A 12,526-nucleotide genomic window follows, 5' to 3' on the forward strand; every position below is an offset into this window, starting at 1 on the left:
GTAGTAGGGATAGGGGGGGGCTGGCACTACCGAGCCTAAGTGAGTATTATTGGGCCGCTAATATTTCAATGGTGAGTAAGTGGATGGGAGAGGAGGAAGGAGCGGCGTGGAAGAGATTAGAGAGGGCGTCCTGTAGGGGGACCAGCCTGCAGGCTATGGTGACAGCCCCATTGCCGTTCTCACCAAGGAACTATACCACGAGTCCGGTGGTGGTAGCTACACTGAAGATTTGGGGACAGTGGAGACGACATAGGGGAAAGACCGGAGCACTGGGGGGGTCCCCGATAAGAAACAACCATAGGTTTGCCCCGGGGGGAATGGATGGGGGATATGGAATGTGGCAAAGAGCAGGTATAACGCAATTGAAAGATCTATTTGTGGATGGGAAGTTTGCGAGTCTGGGAGCGCTGACCGAGAAATATGGGTTGCCCCAAGGGAATGCATTCAGGTACATGCAATTGAGGGCTTTTGCGAGGCAGCAGGTGAGGGAATTCCCGCAGCTCCCGACACAAGAGGTGCAGGACAGAGTCATCTCAAAGAAATGGGTGGGGGACGGTAAGGTGTCGGATAAGGCCTTGGCGCCCCATAAAGGCGGCGCTGCATAATTGGCGCCACCCGCGCATGCGTGATTGCCGTCCTCCCCGAGTCCGCCCCGCAAGAAGATATCCAACGGATCTTGCGGGGCTGCGGAAGAAAAGAGGTCCTCCTTCAGAGAGGCCGACCCGACGATCGGTGGGCACCGATTGCGGGCCAGGCCCCATTTGAGCCCCCCCCCCCCGTTCCCATGCTGTTCACGCCGGCAGCGACCTGGTGTGGACGGCGCCGGGGGGAACCCACCATTTTGGGCAGGCCAATCGGCCCATCTGGCACTGAGAATCACGGGGGTACCGGTGAATCGCCATTTTGGCTGTCTCGGTCGATTCACTGGACCCGCCGCGCAAAACGCGATTGTGCCAATCTGGCCGCTTCCGTGAATCGCGGGAGGGCGTCGGACCGGCGTCGCGGGAAAATTTGCCGACCCAGGCGATTCTCTGAAACGGCGCGGGATCAGAGAATCACGCCCACTGTCTACCAGTCTACCACCCTTTCTTGAAGAAGGGTATCACATTTGCCACTCTTTAATTCTCTAGAATCTCTCCCGTAACTTGGTAAGATTGGAAGATTATGGCAACCTTTTCGTTATCTCCACTCTAACTTGTCTTTGCAGTGTGAGAAGCAAGCCATCCAGGCGAGGTAATCTTCCACTCTAAACATTGACAGGATGCACTGGAAAGACTGTCAATTGTCACCCTGTCCATTAACTACATCTCCCATTGTGCAGATATTGGTGTCCTCTTTCTTATTAAACATGGATATAGGGATATAAAGTACAAATTAAGTATTCTAGCATTGCCGTGCACCTCTAAGCATATATTGCTTTCTTTGTCACTAATCAACCTCGCCCCATCTCTTACTAAATGTTTGTGATTCACATTCCAGAACACTTTTGGGTTCTCTTTTACCTTAACTGCAATTTCATTCTCACATTATCTCTGTCATTATTTTCCTCTTCACTCTCCTCTCAAATATTGAATTTGGCTTCATCTGAAGAATTTACCTGGCATGTGTCATATACTCTCCTTTTTGTTTTTGTTTTGTCCTATTCTCTGCCTCCCTCATAATCCAGGGTGCCTTGACTTTGATTCCCCTACCATTGTTCTTACTGGAATGTACCTGGATCTGTAACATTTCCTAAAGATCACTCTTTCAGCTTGTAACGATTTTCTTCTCTGTTTTTGGTTCCATTTTACCCTGACTCTCATCCCATTCAATTTAGGCTTGTCCCAATTTAGATTGTTTCTTGCTCTTCTCCATGACTAATCTAATTCATGATTTCCATTGATGCTACCGAATAAGAGTGTTGGTACAGCGATGATGAGGTGGGTATATTTGGAGATTATTGTGTCACTTAAGTATTGCATTCTATTGCTCGCAGGTACCAGCAACAGACCTGGAGTCGCACAGCGATAATCTGACCATGTTGAACAGTATTGCTCAAGATGTGCTTTCAGATAAAAACCTCAGTCTGCAAGAAAGAGACATACTTTCTGCAAAACTTAGAAATATCAATTCAAACTGGAGTAAGGCAAGTGTTTATTTTAGTAAAATGACTGCTAATAATTGACATCTTAAATCATAAGTTACTTCAAGGGGATTGGCCCTCATTTTGGGGGATTCACCGGAATGTATTCGCTGTTCTCCAAATTCAACTTAAATCCCGGGAAAGAGCCTAAGTTCCTAAGTAGCTTCATTATCTCATCCATGGCGGAGATTGGGTCAGTGATATTAAGGAGCAGATCATCTGCATGCAAGGACACCCTGTGCTCAGTCCCTCCCTGCTTTATCCCCCTCCATTCAGTGGAAGATCTTAACGCTGTGGCCAATGGTTCGATAGCTAAAGCAAACAAAAGCTAAGCCAATGGATGAACCTGCCTTGTACCCCTATTCAAATGAAAGTACCCAAACTAAAGGCATTTGTATGAACACTTGCGGTGGGGGCCCTGTACGGAAGATGAATCCAAGATATAATTTTTGGCCCCAAACCAAATCTCCAAAGAATCTCAAAGAGAGACCCCCGTTCCACCCTATCAAACACCTCCGGTTCAGGCACTGGAGAGGGGGAGACGACGATGTTTAATAATCAACATATATTGGCTGACCTTTGACAAAACCTGCCTGTTCTTCCGAGATCCTCTGGAAGGCAGAGCTCCAATTGCAGTGCTCGCACTTTAGCCAGCAATTTACCATCGGCATTCAACAACGAGATAGGCCGACACAACCCACATTCTGTTCGGTCCTTGACCTCCTGCAGATACAAGAAAATAGAGGCCTGTGCCAAAGTAACCAGCAAGTCCCCCCCCCCCCCCCCAGTCCAATATCAGTGGGATCAGCTGCCCCACAAATTTATAGAACTTGATGGGGAACCCATCTGGCCTAGAGCTTTTCACGACTGCATTAAACCAATACATTTCACAATCTCCTCAGAGCCCAATGGGGATTCCAACTCTTCCCTTCTCTCCCCCTTCCCACCACTGGGAAGGATATCCCATCCAAATACTACATCATCGGCGAACTCACGTCAGGGGGCTCTGATCTATAGAGACTTTGACAAAAGACTTCAAATGCAGTGTTAACCTTCAGTAGGGTGGAACTCAAACTGCCATCTGGACAATGTCCCGTAGGTAGCCTGTCTCCTCAGCTAATGGGCTAAAAGCCGACTGGCTTTTCTCTCCATGTAAATAGAATGTCCCCCTTGAGCATCGCAGCTGACTAACCGCCTTACCCGTTGAGAGTAACTCAAATTGCATCTACAATTTTTTTCTACTCACCAGCTACTCCGATGTAGGGGCAAGTGGGTACTGATGATCCACCTCAAGGATGGAATTCACCAGCCTCTGCTGATCCCAATCCTTACCTGGTGTGCCTTGCAGGAAATTATCTCCACCCTAATGACCACCTTAAGGGCCTCCCACAAAGCAGAGGTTGAGATAGACTCACTCACATTAAACGTAATGTATTCCCCAATGGTGCAAAATATGTGCTCGCAAAATCCATTGTGTGCCAACAATCGTGTCCAATCTCCGTGGCGAGCGTTGAAAGGGACCTGGCACTAATACTAAATCCATTAAACGTGGGGCATTGTCTGAGATCACAGTTGCTGAATACCATGCCCTTTCAACCAAGGAAGGAGAGACATACCCACCACAAAGAAGTCAATACAAGAATAAACATGATGGACATGAGAGAAAAAAGAAAAATCCTTATCACTAGGATGCAAAAACTGGCACGGATTTGCCCCCACATCTGCTCCCTAAAAGCCAATAATGCCTTTGCCACCCCAGATGGGATCAGAGACTTAAGAGTAGATCGGCCCAACCGAGAATCCAAAACATAATTTAAGTCCCCCACCCCCCATGCCAAAATTAGCTGGTGTGTGTCCAAGTCAGGAATAAAAGCCAGTAATTTGTTAATAAAAGCCGTATCATCCCAATTTGTACATACACATAAACTTAAATCACCTAGGTGCCCGCTAAAGAATCACTGACAATCGCATGTCTCCCATTCGGGACTGCCAAGATCTTAGCCACCGATAATGGAACCCCCTTACATTCCAAGTGACTTGCCAAATTGGGTGCCTTCCACCACCGCACCTCCACTCCCCGGCCCAGACTCAGCCATTTCAACTATAGAATCATAGAACAAAGGAGGCCATCCTTTCCATGCCAGCCCTAGGTCACCCAGGTGCCCTTTCTAATCTCATCTTCCTGCACCCGGTGCAAAACCCTGTAGCCTTAGAGCAGTTAAGGTGCAGACCCAAGTACAAACGGGGTAATCCAGCAACTACTTAAAGCGTATAGGCATGGGCCCACCCAAGATGCATCCAAATCCTTCAAGACAAAGCAAAGAAAAAACTGTAGTCACTTCACGATGATTGCCTGTGATGGTCCGCTAGCACAGGGCTTCGACATGAGTTACCAGTGGGCTCGACCCAGCTCAGGAGGGGACGTCAATTCACCCTCCCTGACCATCTTCCCAAACATATTTGAGATATAGTCATTCGGATTTGGGCCTTCCATTCCCTCCAGCAGCCCCACAATTCTAAGGTTCTGTCTCCTGGAGCGATTCTCCAAATCATCCACCTTGGCCCTCAGTGTTTTATTGACACTGGCCATCAGTGCCATCTCAGCTTCCAAGGAGACAATCTGATCGCTCTGCTTTGAGAGGGAGAGAGAGAATGACTTTCACAACCTGGATCACCACGTCATGCACCGTTACCATCTCATCAGTCTTCTGTAACAGCAATCGAATGGGAGCTAGAGCTTCTTCTATTGAGGTCCTCGGAGATAGCTCGCTGCTGCTTCTGAAATTCCGTTGCCAAGATGCCTGTAAGCGCATCTGCCGACAATGGAGTGGCCAGAGCCACGGTAGTGACCTCTGCCAATTTCTCAACCAAAAAACATAGAGAAGCTTCTGAATCCGTCGGCGAATTTCTATTTGCAGACTTTCTTGTCCCGGACTTTCTGGGCATTTCTCTTGTGTGCGAACGTCATCCCATTGAACTGGTGAAGTTTTAGCCGAAGAAATCCCCAAAATCTGTGCGAAAAGGACTGATTATAAAGTATCCTGGCAGAAGCCACCTCGTTTGCGACTACTCCCTATATGCCATCACTGGAAGTCCCCATACCTTGCTTTTTAAATTAATAAATAAAATAAGGTCAAGCATCTATAATTTCATATAGGTAGTGAGCCTTTTTGGGGTAAAACTTACACTCCCTGAAAAGTCTGCCGAGTAAATGGCACAAGTTAAAAAGAATTAGAGCTGACTCAGTGATTCAGTCAACTTTGAGCCAGCAAATGGTGCTGCAAGAATGAATTCATCTATCTGTGGCTGACCGCATGTTCATAGCAAGGTGGCATTTAGATCTCAAAGGAGTAGCAAAAGTGATTACTTCAGGTTTACTAATGTTTCCTACACCTTATGTAGCTCATATTCTGTCTGATTATTGCAGACTCCAATTAATTTTCCTTTTGATGCACTGTCTTGTCCTTCTATTTAGGTATGCAAAGAATTGCCCGTTAAAGTGAAAGAAATTGAGATTCAGCTTCAGGACTATACTCACTTCAAAGAAAATCTGGAGAAGTTGTCCACCTGGGCAATAGTTGCCAGGCAGAATCTACATCCTAGTGGATCACCTTTACCTGGGACAACACAACTTCAGGTCAGTTCTGCTTAAGTGGAGATAGGTACAGAAAGTATGGAAAAATTTGATTCAGGTGATGGGAGTCTGACCAACTGCCGAGGGAGCTGGAAAGAGCACCACATCACCTGATTTGGGGAAGGTCCACCATATTAGTTGCCAGTTGGGCATTTAAGTGGCCAGTGGTGGACCTTAACCAGAATCAAGAGCTGGTTTTTGCTCCCAAGAGCTGTAGGCCAATCAAAGGCTCTGACCCCTGCGCCGCATAATTCCTAAAATATTAAAGTCAAGCACACTATACACTCTATGAAGTGTTTGATTATTTGACTAAGTATGTTTTATCTGCTAATACAAAATAATACATTGAATTAAATATGCAGTCTGCCATAATAAAGAGCTGTATGGACTACAGCTGCACTTCGGCCTCTTTGCTTAGTCTGTCTGGATGGCTGGAAATGGGTATTCTGTGGTTGTGCTTTCGCGCACCTGGGATCCGGTTGTGCTTCCGCGGACCTGGGATCCGGTTGTGCTTCCGCGGACCTGGGATCCGTTTGTGCTTCCGCGGATCTGGAATCCGTTTGTGCTTCCGCGGATCTGGAATCCGTATGTGCTTCCGCGGACCTGGAATCCGTTTGTGCTTCCGCGGACCTGGAATCCGTTTGTGCTTCCGCGGACCTGGAATCCGTATGTGCTTCCGTGGACCTGGAATCCGTTTGTGCTTCCGCGGACTTGGAATCCGTTTGTGCTTCCGCGGACCTGGAATCCGTTTGTGCTTCCGCGGACCTGGAATCCGTTTGTGCTTCCGCGGATCTGGAATCCGTATGTGCTTCCGCGGACCTGGAATCCGTTTGTGCTTCCGCGGACCTGGAATCCGTTTGTGCTTCCGCGGACCTGGAATCCGTATGTGCTTCCGTGGACCTGGAATCCGTTTGTGCTTCCGCGGACTTGGAATCCGTTTGTGCTTCCGCGGACCTGGAATCCGTTTGTGCTTCCGCGGACTTGGAATCCGTTTGTGCTTCCGCGGACCTGGAATCCGTTTGTGCTTCCGCGAACCTGGAATCCGTTTGTGCTTCCGCGGACCTGGAATCAGTTTGTGCTTCCGCGGACCTGGCATCCGTATGTGCTTCCGCGGACCTGGCATCCGTATGTGCTTCCGCGGACCTGGAATCCGTTTGTGCTTCCGCGGACCTGGAATCCGTTTGTGCTTCCGCGGACCTGGAATCCGTTTGTGCTTCCGCGGACCTGGAATCCGTTTGTGCTTCCGCGGACCTGGAATCCGTTTGTGCTTCCGCGGACCTGGCATCCGTATATGCTTCCGCGGACCTGGAATCCGTTTGTGCTTCCGCGGACCTGGAATCCGTTTGTGCTTCCGCGGACCTGGTATCCGTTTGTGCTTCCGCGGACCTGGAATCCGTTTGTGCTTCGGCGGACCTGGAATCCGTTTGTGCTTCCGCGGACCTGGAATCCGTTTGTGCTTCCGCGGACCTGGGATCCGTTTGTGCTTCCGCGGACTTGGAATCCGTATGTGCTTCCGCGGACCTGGAATCCGTTTGTGCTTCCGCGGACTTGGAATCCGTTTGTGCTTCCGCGGACCTGGAATCCGTTTGTGCTTCCGCGGACCTGGAATCCGTTTGTGCTTCCGCGGACCTGGAATCCGTTTGTGCTTCCGCGGACCTGGAATCCGTTTGTGCTTCCGCGGACCTGGAATCCGTTTGTGCTTCCGCGGACCTGGAATCCGTTTGTGCTTCCGCGGACCTGGTATCCGTTTGTGCTTCCGCGGACCTGGAATCCGTTTGTGCTTCTGCGGACCTGGAATCCGTTTGTGCTTCCGCGGACCTGGAATCCGTTTGTGCTTCCGCGGACCTGGGATCCGTTTGTGCTTCCGCGGACCTGGAATCCGTTTGTGCTTCTGCGGACCTGGAATCCATTTGTGCTTCTTCAGACCTGGAATCCGTTTGTGCTTCCGCGGACCTGGAATCCGTTTGTGCTTCCGCGGACCTGGAATCCGTTTGTGCTTCCGCGGACTTGGAATCCGTTTGTGCTTCCGCGGACCTGGAATCCGTTTGTGCTTCCGCGGACCTGGAATCCGTTTGTGCTTCCGCGGACCTGGAATCCGTTTGTGCTTCCGCGGACCTGGAATCCGTTTGTGCTTCCGCGGACCTGGAATCCGTTTGTGCTTCCGCGGACCTGGAATCCGTTTGTGCTTCCGCGGACCTGGAATCCGTTTGTGCTTCCGCGGACCTGGAATCCGTTTGTGCTTCCGCGGACCTGGAATCCGTTTGTGCTTCCGCGGACCTGGAATCCGTTTGTGCTTCCGCGGACCTGGAATCCGTTTGTGCTTCCGCGGACCTGGAATCCGTTTGTGCTTCCGCGGACCTGGAATCCGTTTGTGCTTCCGCGGACCTGGAATCCGTTTGTGCTTCCGCGGACCTGGAATCCGTTTGTGCTTCCGCGGACCTGGTATCCGTTTGTGCTTCCGCGGACCTGGAATCCGTTTGTGCTTCGGCGGACCTGGAATCCGTTTGTGCTTCCGCGGACCTGGAATCCGTTTGTGCTTCCGCGGACCTGGGATCCGTTTGTGCTTCCGCGGACTTGGAATCCGTATGTGCTTCCGCGGACCTGGAATCCGTTTGTGCTTCCGCGGACTTGGAATCCGTTTGTGCTTCCGCGGACCTGGAATCCGTTTGTGCTTCCGCGGACCTGGAATCCGTTTGTGCTTCCGCGGACCTGGAATCCGTTTGTGCTTCCGCGGACCTGGAATCCGTTTGTGCTTCCGCGGACCTGGAATCCGTTTGTGCTTCCGCGGACCTGGAATCCGTTTGTGCTTCCGCGGACCTGGAATCCGTTTGTGCTTCCGCGGACCTGGTATCCGTTTGTGCTTCCGCGGACCTGGAATCCGTTTGTGCTTCTGCGGACCTGGAATCCGTTTGTGCTTCCGCGGACCTGGAATCCGTTTGTGCTTCCGCGGACCTGGGATCCGTTTGTGCTTCCGCGGACCTGGAATCCGTTTGTGCTTCTGCGGACCTGGAATCCATTTGTGCTTCTTCAGACCTGGAATCCGTTTGTGCTTCCGCGGACCTGGAATCCGTTTGTGCTTCCGCGGACCTGGAATCCGTTTGTGCTTCCGCGGACTTGGAATCCGTTTGTGCTTCCGCGGACCTGGAATCCGTTTGTGCTTCCGCGGACCTGGAATCCGTTTGTGCTTCCGCGGACCTGGAATCCGTTTGTGCTTCCGCGGACCTGGAATCCGTTTGTGCTTCCGCGGACCTGGAATCCGTTTGTGCTTCCGCGGACCTGGAATCCGTTTGTGCTTCCGCGGACCTGGAATCCGTTTGTGCTTCCGCGGACCTGGAATCCGTTTGTGCTTCCGCGGACCTGGAATCCGTTTGTGCTTCCGCGGACCTGGAATCCGTTTGTGCTTCCGCGGACCTGGAATCCGTTTGTGCTTCCGCGGACCTGGAATCCGTTTGTGCTTCCGCGGACCTGGAATCTGTGCTTCCGCGGACCTTGTATCCGGTTGTGCTTCCGTGGATCTGGGATCCGGTTGTGCTGTCGCGGACCCGGGATCCGGTTGTGCGGTTGCGGACCCGGGATCCGGTTGTGCTGTTGCGGACCTGGGATCTGGTTGTGCTGTTGCGGACATGGGATCCGGTTGTGCTTTCTTGGACCTGGGATTCGGTTGTGCTTCCGCGGAACTGGGATCCGGTTGTGCATCTGCGGAACTGGGTCCGGTTGTTCTGTCGTGGACCTGGGATCCGGTTGTGCTGTCGCGGACCTGGGTTCCGGTTGTGCTGTCGCGGACCTGGGTTCCGGTTGTGCTGTCGCGGACCTGGGTTCCGGTTGTGCTGTCGCGGACCTGGGATCCGGTTGTGCGGTTGCGGACCTGGGATCCGGTTGTGCTGTCGCGGACCTGGGATCCGGTTGTGCTGTCGCGGACCTGGGATCCGGTTGTGCTGTCGCGGACCTGGGATCCGGTTGTGCTGTCGCGGACCTGGGTTCCGGTTGTGCTGTCGCGGACCTGGGTTCCGGTTGTGCTGTCGCGGACCTGGGTTCCGGTTGTGCTGTCGCGGACCTGGGTTCCGGTTGTGCTGTCGCGGACCTGGGTTCCGGTTGTGCTGTCGCGGACCTGGGTTCCGGTTGTGCTGTCGCGGACCTGGGTTCCGGTTGTGCTGTCGCGGACCTGGGATCCGGTTGTGCTGTCGCGGACCTGGAATCCGGTTGTGCTGTCGCGGACCTGGGTTCCGGTTGTGCTGTCGCGGACCTGGGTTCCGGTTGTGCTGTCGCGGACCTGGGATCTGCTTGTGCTTCCGCGGACCTGGGATCCGGTTGTGATGTTGCAGAATTGGGATCTGGTTGTGCTGTCGCGCACCTGGGATCCGGTTTTGCTTCCGCTGACCTGGGATCCGGTTGTGCGGTTGCGGACCTGGGATCAGGTTGTGCTGTTGCGGACATGGGATCCGGTTGTGCTGTCGCGCACCTGGGATTCGGTTGTGCTGTCGCGGACCTGGGTTCCGGTTGTGCTGTCGCGGACCTGGGATCCGGTTGTGCCTCCACGGACCAGGAATCCGTTTGTGCTTCCGCGGACCTGGGATCCGGTTGTGCCTCCACAGACCAGGAATCCGTTTGTGCTTCCGCGGACCTGGGATCCGGTTGTGCTTCCGCTAACTTGGGATCCGGTTGTGCTTCCGCGGACCTGGGATCCGGTTGTGCTTCCGCGGACCTAGGATCCCGTTATGCTGCCGTGGTCCTGGGCTGCGGTGGTGCTGCCGTGGACCTGGGCTGCGTCTCTGCTGCCGGGGAGCTGGGTCACGGTTGCGCTGCCTGGGAGTTGACGTATGATTCTGTAGCTTCGTAGCTGGGGTGTAGTTCCATGACTACTAAGCAGGGATGCGTTCTCATGTGGCCCAGCCGGGCTGCAGGTCGATGACTCTGGAATTGGCCCAAGTGCTATGGGCTGAGGTTGCTCTGTAGTGGGATCCAAAATCTTGGAATGGAAAGGAGGTTAAAAAGCAGTTGTGTTTCGACTGCATTGCCCTTGCTACAAATGTGAATGTAGATGTAGGAAGTAAGTAAATTATGGGTTTAGCTGTGGTGCTGGCATCTTTTGAATGTCTTGACAGCACTGTCTGGTGAATTGAATTCTATCCTCAGAATAGCTTCGTAAGAGATGGAGGAAGAAAGCAAATTCGACCTGGAATACTGACACCGAAATCCATGATTGTAAAATACGAGTAGGTTGTTTTTAACATACTTATTCATTTGGTTGTCACCGGCAATGTCAGTATTAATCGCCAATCCTTAATCAGGTGGTGGTGAGCTTCCTTCTTGAGTTGCTGCAGTCCATGTTGTGTAGGTACATCTCGGTGCTGTTAGTGAGTTCCAGGATTTTAATCCAGCCTCATTGAAGGAACAGCAATATAATTCCAAGACAGGTCACTGAGTGACTTGGAGGGGACTTGCTGTTAATGGTGTCTCCATACATTTGCCACAGGATATAATAACCAAATCAAAAAACACATTTGTTCAACTGGCGAATTTTCTTTTTAAAAAGTGAGTACTGTGAAAAAAGATTTGTTTTTTTATTATGTCAGTGTTGTGGTCGGTATTTTAAAGTCATTCTTTCTATCAGTTATTAGAAGCTGCTATGATGGACCACCGGACTGGTGTTGAGACAACTCTCGCTAAAGCTGTAGAGTTGGACAGGAAAAGCCATTTGCTCCCTGAAGAAAAGGTAATTAATTGGATTGTTCTGCCATAGGATCCATGCACGATATCATGTATTTTTATCTCCACATTTTTGTGGAGCTTATAGCTATTCCAACATTTGTGATGGGAGGAAGCTGTAAATCAGATGACTCTGTAAAAGATGGCTGGTGGTCTGGATTCAAAACCTTAAGTCCATGATCAGATCCTGGCTTGACTTTGTGTCAACTGCGGCTCAGTTGGTAGCACTTCCGCCTCTGAGCTAAAGGTTGTGTGCTCAAGCCCTCTTCCTGGACACCTAGAAATCAGGCTGATATTCTGGTGCACTAGTGAGCATGTGCTGCATTGTTGGAGGTGCCACCTTTTGAATGAGGCATTAAATTGAGGCCCTGTCTTTCCTCTTGGTTGGACAAAAACAATCCCATGACACTGTTTTGACGCAGGGCAGTGGCGTTATCCCGAGTATCCTGTCAATATTTATTCCAATTAAGATCACATTGTTTTTTTAAGAGCTCGCTGTGCGCAAATTGGCTACAATATTTTCTACACGACAACATTGACCACACTTCAAAAGTACATCATTGACTCGAAAGCACTTTTGGATATCTAGTAGTTGTGAAAGGCACTATATAAGTGAAAGTCTCTTTTTTTGAACCCGTGAGGTGTGAGATTCTCTTTATTGTCTTGAGGTTCTTTGTTGTTTCGAAGTTTTTTGTTGTCCAGAGGCTCCTTGTTGCCCAGAGGCTCCTTGTTGCCCAGAGGCTCCTTGTTGCCCAGAGGCTCCTTGTTGCCCAGAGGCTCCTTGTTGCCCAGAGGCTCCTTGTTGCCCAGAGGCTCCTTGTTGTCCAGAGGCTCCTTGTTGTCCAGAGGCTCCTTGTTGTCCAGAGGCTCCTTGTTGTACAGAGGTTCCTTGTGGAGTGATCTATGATATTTTAAATGGTGAGAGGTTTGTGTCCAAAAGGACATACCTGGGTGTCCTTGTTCATGGGTCACCAAAAACTAGCATGCAACAATTAATAAGAAAGGCAAATTGTCGTTGGCTTTCATTTGAGTAGAGCCCTAGAAGCATAGAGTTTTACAGCACA

General features: G+C 51.0%; 1 protein-coding gene across 5 annotated transcripts in view; it reads left to right on the forward strand.

Moving 5' to 3' along the window:
- Window positions 1–12,526, forward strand: part of utrn (utrophin) — a 770,758-nt gene that overhangs the window by 379,015 nt on the left and 379,217 nt on the right. For all 5 annotated transcript variants that reach the window (XM_072507465.1, XM_072507476.1, XM_072507484.1 and 2 more), the window contains 3 exons: window positions 1,976–2,125; window positions 5,598–5,759; window positions 11,368–11,469. In XM_072507465.1, the coding sequence (XP_072363566.1) occupies window positions 1,976–2,125; window positions 5,598–5,759; window positions 11,368–11,469 (414 nt within the window). The remainder of the gene's footprint in view (window positions 1–1,975; window positions 2,126–5,597; window positions 5,760–11,367; window positions 11,470–12,526) is intronic.

Source organism: Scyliorhinus torazame, chromosome 1, assembly GCF_047496885.1.
Source record: "Scyliorhinus torazame isolate Kashiwa2021f chromosome 1, sScyTor2.1, whole genome shotgun sequence".
Classification (NCBI taxonomy): Eukaryota; Metazoa; Chordata; class Chondrichthyes; order Carcharhiniformes; family Scyliorhinidae; genus Scyliorhinus; species Scyliorhinus torazame.